General features: G+C 42.8%; 1 protein-coding gene across 1 annotated transcript; it reads left to right on the top strand.

The window, feature by feature from the left end:
- The first annotated feature begins 478 nt into the window (after positions 1–478).
- LOC117442074 (olfactory receptor 10A6-like) lies at positions 479–1,435 on the top strand. Its single transcript, XM_034078071.1, has one exon. It carries the CDS (start codon positions 479–481, stop codon positions 1,433–1,435), a length of 957 nt encoding a protein of 318 aa, XP_033933962.1.
- The last annotated feature ends 5,361 nt before the right edge of the window (positions 1,436–6,796 follow it).

The raw sequence follows: 6,796 nt of genomic DNA, 5'->3' as shown, positions 1-6,796 counted from the left end.
GTAGACCATCAAAATGTGCTATTTCCTGTATTTTTAGAGAACTTTTATAATCTCCTCCTAAAGAGTAGATCACTTACACTTTGACGGAAAACCCCATGTCATATGTTCCGCTATATTGCAAAAGCATAGTTGATAGGTCAAAGCAAAACACACAATGTTTTGACCGTTTACATGTGTCAACTAAAGATTGACCTGCCCCAAACATGACTTTCTTGATGATAGGCTGGTCTGGGTCCTGATGGTAAGGGGCCTGGCCTGTTAGGTTCTGGTGTTCTGGAAGCTTTAAAGCAGCAGAAGTCTCTGCAGCTGACAGAAGGGACTGCAGCAGTCTGCAGCACAGCAGGTGAGAGACACTGCACTGTGTGTGATGTGCTCATGTTGCATTCATTTACTGTTCCTGACACACTCCGGGGGGGTGGTAAGTTAAGACTGTGAAGTTCAAATGTGCTCAGATATATTAACGGTTTCACCTTTAAAAATGATTTCCAATTCAACTCCACTAACTGTATCCTATTTCATTCTTGGAGAATATTTGAATATTGGATATTTGAGGTACTTGTATTTCATGATAACTGCCATGTTGTACATCGTGATTGCTGTTGCCAACACGTCTCTGATTGTGGTTATCTGTGTGAACAGGAGCTTACATGAACCTATGTACCTTTTTCTGTGCAGCCTGTTTGTAAATGAACTGTATGGTAGTACAGGGTTGTTTCCATTCCTTCTGGTTCAGATCCTCTCTGACATTCACACTGTCTCTGCTCCGCTCTGCTTCCTGCAGATTTTCTGCTTGCATACATATGGAAGTATTGAGTTTTACAATTTAACCGTCATGTCTTATGACAGATATCTTGCTATCTGTTATCCTCTGCAATATAACACACGTATGACTTCTAACAAAGCAGTTATCTTCATTATTCTGCCTTGGTTGTACTCTTTTGTGAAGTTCCCGACAACGTTATATTTAAGCATCCGTTTGACACTGTGTGGAAACATAATAAATGGTTTGTATTGTAGTAACTATGCTGTTGTGAAGTTGGCATGTTCTGACACTCAGGTGAACAACATTTATGGACTTTTTAGCATTGCTTTAACTGTTTTTGTCCCTTTATTTCCAATCCTCTTCTCGTACATTAAGATCCTCAGAGTGTGTTTCTCTGGCTCCAAACAGACCAGACAGAAAGCTGTCAGTACCTGCACACCTCACCTTGTTTCGCTGTTCAACTTCTCTTTTGGCGGCTGCTTTGAAGTACTTCAGAGTAGATTTGATATGAGTGGTGTTCCCAGTGTGCTGCGTATTATTCTGTCACTGTATTTTCTCCTCATACAGCCACTAATGAACCCTGTCATGTACGGACTGCAAATGTCCAAACTACGAAACATATGTAAACATGTGCTCCGTTATAAACTGTTGGCTGGTAGGTCTAATAACTGAAGTGTCAGTGAATGGATCTTAATATCTTGTTTTGAAATGTGCTAATTAAAACATTTTAATTAAATGCGAAAAATGTGTATTATGTTCATAGTGTTTGTAGTATTTATTATATATATATACACATGTATTCCAATATTCATGAATACACAGAGAAATGTCACCTTAATGTAAACACAGTGAATATATGAACCTATATTAATATATTGCCTTTGTATACATTTAAAACGAAATGTAGGGATTGATAGTACATTTAATGATGTCTCTATAACATAGCATGTGGAGAGTCCTCTGTAGTGTGAACTGTGCAGTGTGAACAAGCATCATGTTATAAAGCACTTTGTGGGGGGGTGATGTTTCTGGACTTTTGGTATTTGGTGTAACCAAAATTAACAAGGAAAAATAAACAATCCTGTAGCACAATTCATCTTTGTAGTATCTATTTTATAATGCGGTGAAGGTATCTTAAAATGACTGTATTCATACATCATGATAACGGCCCATACTCATACATCTTTTTTTTAAAAAGAGCAATGTCATCAGCAAAGCACTAGCAAACTTTATTGATTCAGTTATCTCATCCCTTATACGCTCAATTCAAACTGGATCCATAAAGTTTAAAATGATAATAAAAAAATCCCACTCTTGACGTTGTGAAAGCAATCGACAAAGCAAATTCATAAAAATGTTGTTTCTGTAGTCATTTAAATAATGGATTGTTGGAAATCACGTCATGGCAAATGTGTCATGGGACTTAATTACCCAGGATCCTTCACTGTTGTCCAAAACCTGCATCACATCCTGCAAACAGATGTTCTCTCTCCACATTTAGATATGGAAACTCAGCAGATAGAAATATGCTGAGCTGTAATGTGTGTTGTGTTGTAATGAGCTAAAAGGTAACGTTAGGTGGCTTTGACGCATTGCCAGGCTGATGTCGGTTGAGTCCCTGGAACAATAACTGTCTTATCACATATATTAAATATGGTAATAAGGCCAGAGCACGAAAGTGCTGGGACACATCGGTGTTGTAAGAAGTTGTATTTAAAACGTCTTCACAGAAGGTGGGGCACAAAATGACAGGTTCAAAACTCACCAACAATTCATACAATCATCATACATTTTGGGGGATATTTTCAGCCCTTGTAATCCTAACCCTAACACATTCTCTAGTGGGGGAGTATTAACTGAGATGTGAAAGGTCATATTTTGTAATGAATGTTGGTGTATGACTTGCAGTGAGTTGGAACTTGGTAAAAACCTCAATAACCTGTTAACCTGTTAAGCCCTGAGCCTGTTTTTTAGGGCTCAGACTCGAAAAGGACATTTCCAGAACAATGACCATAACTACACTTCTAAACGGGGAACGTTCATATTATTTTCTCTCAAAGTATTAATAAAGCTGTGAGTTGGATGTAGAAAATTCAGAATCAATATAGATGTTTTTTATTTTAAAGACAATTCAGATTGAACATAGCAAAAAAATGTAAATTATAGTGTCCGGAGGAACAGGATGTCGCGGGGGAGGTGCCATTCGTGTTCGCCATTCCGGTGGGTCGGGTGGCCCCATTAATCGAGTAGGAAGACGACGAGGACGCCTCGTTGTCTGGTGCTTCCGGGTCCGGCGCACCGGAGGGTCCGCAATGCAGGTCTGCGCGTCAAGACTTCCCCTGCGGTGATGACCATGGCGGAAGAGCATGTAGGCCTACCGCTCCCCCCGCCACTGCCATCGAGGCCGGTAAACTGCCTTCGTCAGGGGTTCTACGGCGTGCGCAATCAGCCCCATACAGGACTCTCCCTGACCTGGAGAATATGATGCGCAGTTGCTCCATACAGAGTCTCCGCACTGTTTTTCCATGCACACTCTACACGAGGTAAGCGTGTGTAAGTGTGCCTTATCCAAGCTGCGGCCCCGACTTCTCCACGGTTACAACCAAATGGGAGGAAGTGGAGTTGCGGTGGATGTTAGCCAAAAGCCGGTCAGGGACAGTGTGATGGGTCGATGTTGTTGGACAACAGGGCGTTTATACATCAGGGCTGTGTGAGATATAACGAGGGGTTACGTATTGTAACCCTGGGCATACAGTATAAGCACAGGCGGAGCCCTCTACCTGGGGGCCCTGTCTTTCCTATGCCCCTCCCTGAAGAGGGTGTAGGATGACGGTCGGAGGGCAGGGTACTGTAGGCCTGCACGCGCATTCAGCTAGGCTCGCCCCGATTGGCCGGCAACGTTTACGTAACTCAGTAGGTGAATGCACGCCTGACATGATAGAGAGTAGTACCCATAGAGTCCAGTAGAGGGCTCCGCTTGTGCTTATATGCCAAGGGTTACAATACGTAACCCCTCGTTAATGTAACGTTAGTTTAATATGCTCGTGAAATGCAAATCTCAAGTGACAAATTCAAAATTACAAATACACAAACAGTGGACTGCCGCCTTCACTAGTATCTCTAAACTTTGAATTTATTTGAAGTTGTAGACCACGCATCCTCAAAGTACGGACTCCGGTCAGGATCCGGACCGAACCACAACTGTCTCTGGACTCTGAGCAAATTATACTTTTCATATGTATTATCTGTGTTATCTGCGATACATCGCCACAAAGCAACGAGTCAAAATGATCCGCTATGTCCATAGACTGCAAACAGCGCTCATCGGACATTTATGAGAGAAAGTCTCTAATGTCCGAGTGCAAGTGAATGCAGCACAAGATGCACGTCATGTAACCCCTCCCCTGGTCCTGGCGCGAGCGTGGACATATGATTGGCGGCAATTTCATTTGAACGGGACGGTGCAAAACGAGAAGCATTCGGACCCAAGCACTGAAGGAATGAGGTATTTGCGGTCTACACTGACAGAGAAGAGACTGTCAGTTTGGCTGTACTCAGCATTGAATCAAAATGCACTAAAGCTGTTGATCTTAATACGTTTGTGAGGCGTTTTGCTGAACAAAATGGTAATCGCCGCATTCAGCTGTAATACACGTCAACGTGATGCTCTGCTCACGGATGAGCATACAACACTATTAAGATGAAAACCTTACGTGTGTAAATATTTTTTTTTCTTTGAGGGGGTGTGCCCCGAAAAAACAGTTTTAAGTCCTGAGAAAGTCAAATAAGACGGTGTGTAAAACTACACTGCCCAACCAAAAAAAAGTAACCACTTTTATTTAACTAGGTTAGTAGGTAAGGACATTCCACTGGATAATAACTGAAGTATAAAAGAATGCATGACTGAAGTGATGGAGACCATGTTGAAGGCAAACAAAAAGAGAAAATAACAGGTCAAATCAAGCAAATCCCCTCTCAGATTCCACAGCAACCAGAAGAACATAAATACTTGCTGGTGATTTGATTAATCAGCTTTGTGATGGAATAAAAAATGCACAGTGCATTTCCTTAGCTGTGGATGAATCCACTGACACCACTGACATTGCTCAGTTGCTGGTGTTTGTGAGTTTTTATGATGAGGCAAAGGGGGAGTTTGTTGAAGATGTGTTGGGCCTGACGAACCTCAGTGGACACACAAGGGGGAAAGACATTTATAAAGCAATAATGGGAATGCTGAATGAAAAAGAGTGCAGCTGCCTTTATTCATAACTGTGCAGCTCTTACACTGCGACTCTGAGGGATCAAGCACAGACACAATAACAATGAAAACTGCTGCATACAGATTATTTTTGTTTTTGCAACCTTGTGTTAAGAATCTTGTTGCAATTGTTTAAAAGTTTGAATGACCGTAATAAACGGACCTTTGTCTTATTGAAACATTTATTTTGGACCTTTAAGATTTGTATTTGAGTACCCCTGTTGTAGACTATATGCTCCTGTTTGACCAGTAGGATTTCTACGCTCTTGGTGACTCATATGACTCAGAGGACTCGTATGATCCGGATCTCTTCAATGACTGACTCAGAAGACCTTAAGTCCGTAAAAGGATCCGGATTTGCCATCTCGACATTATAATGTGCTTTTTTCCTGTATTTTTAGAGAACTTTTACAATCTCCTCCTAAAGAGTAGATCACTTACAATTTAGACAAGGTTCAAGATTCAAGGCTTTTATTGGTCATACGAACATCGCTACAGTGCAGTTATGATGATGAACATCTTAGGTCACAGGCTCCTCCAACAGTGCAACACAATAAAACAGATAAACAGAAAAATATAGTGCAAGTGAATAGAAAAAAATAAAATAAAAAATAGTACAAAAAGTGAAATAGTGTTTGTGTAAAGTTATTGGTTGGTATGATATTTAGAGAACCGTTTGTGGCTGGGGTGATGGGGGTCTTTTATAATCCTGAGGGCTTTCTTCCTGAGCCGCTGGGAGTAAAGGTCCTTCATGGATGGCAGCTCCGTCCTGGTGATGTTCTGTGCAGTTTTCACCACCCTCTGTAAAGCCTTACGATTGAGGGCGGTGCAGCTGCCGTACCAGGCCTTGATGCAGCTTGTCAGGATCCTCTCTATGGTGCAGCTGTAGAAGGTCAGGATCCTCTCTATGGTGCACCTATAGAAGGTCAGGGTCCTCTCTATATTGCAGCTGTAGAAGGTCAGGATCCTCTCTATGGTGCACCTGTAGAAGGTTAGGATGCGCTCTATGGTGCACCTGTAAAAGGTCAGTGTCCTCTCTATGGTGCAGGTGTAGAAGGTCAGGATCCTCTCTATGGTGCACCTGTAAAAGGTCAGGGTCCTCTCTATGGTGCAGCTGTAGAAGGTCAGGATCCTCTCTATGGTGCACCTGTAGAAGGTTAGGATGCACCTGTAAAAGGTCAGTGTCCTCTCTATGGTGCACCTGTAGAAGGTCAGGATCCTCTCTATGGTGCACCTGTAGAAGGTCAGGATCCTCTCTATGGTGCACCTGTAGAAGGTCAGGATCCTCTCTATGGTGCACCTGTAAAAGGTCAGTATCCTCTCTATGGAGCACCTGTAGAAGGTCAGGATCCTATCTATGGTGCACCTGTTGAAGATCAGGATCCTCTCTATGGTGCACCCATAGAAGGTCAGTGTCCTCTCTATGGTGCACCCGTAGAAGGTCAGGATCCTCTCTATGGTGCACCTGTAGAAGGTCAGGTGATGGTGTTTGTGTGAAGAGTCCATGTTAGGTCCTCAGTGAAGAGTCCATGTCAGGTCCTCAGTGATGTGGACACTGAGGACGCTGAAGCTGCTGACTCTCTGCACCGTAGTCCCATTGATGGCGATGGAGGCGTGTCCCTCTCTCTGCTGCTTCCTGTAGTCCACAATCAGCTCCTTTGTTTTGCTGACGTTGAGATGGAGGTTGTTATCCTGGCACCAAGATCTCAGGTTTTCGACCTCCTTTCTGTACGCCTTTTCGTCAGCGTCAGTGATCTGGCCGATGACGGTCGTGT

Source organism: Pseudochaenichthys georgianus, unplaced genomic scaffold (genome assembly GCF_902827115.2).
Source record: "Pseudochaenichthys georgianus unplaced genomic scaffold, fPseGeo1.2 scaffold_267_arrow_ctg1, whole genome shotgun sequence".
Classification (NCBI taxonomy): domain Eukaryota; kingdom Metazoa; phylum Chordata; class Actinopteri; order Perciformes; family Channichthyidae; genus Pseudochaenichthys; species Pseudochaenichthys georgianus.
Note: the sequence above shows the minus strand (reverse complement) of the source record. Positions and strands in the feature narration are given on the sequence as shown.

Coding starts and splice junctions, on each gene's coding strand:
- LOC117442074 (XM_034078071.1), top strand. CDS start 479: ATGATTTCCAATTCAACTCCACTAACTGTATCCTATTTCATTCTTGGA.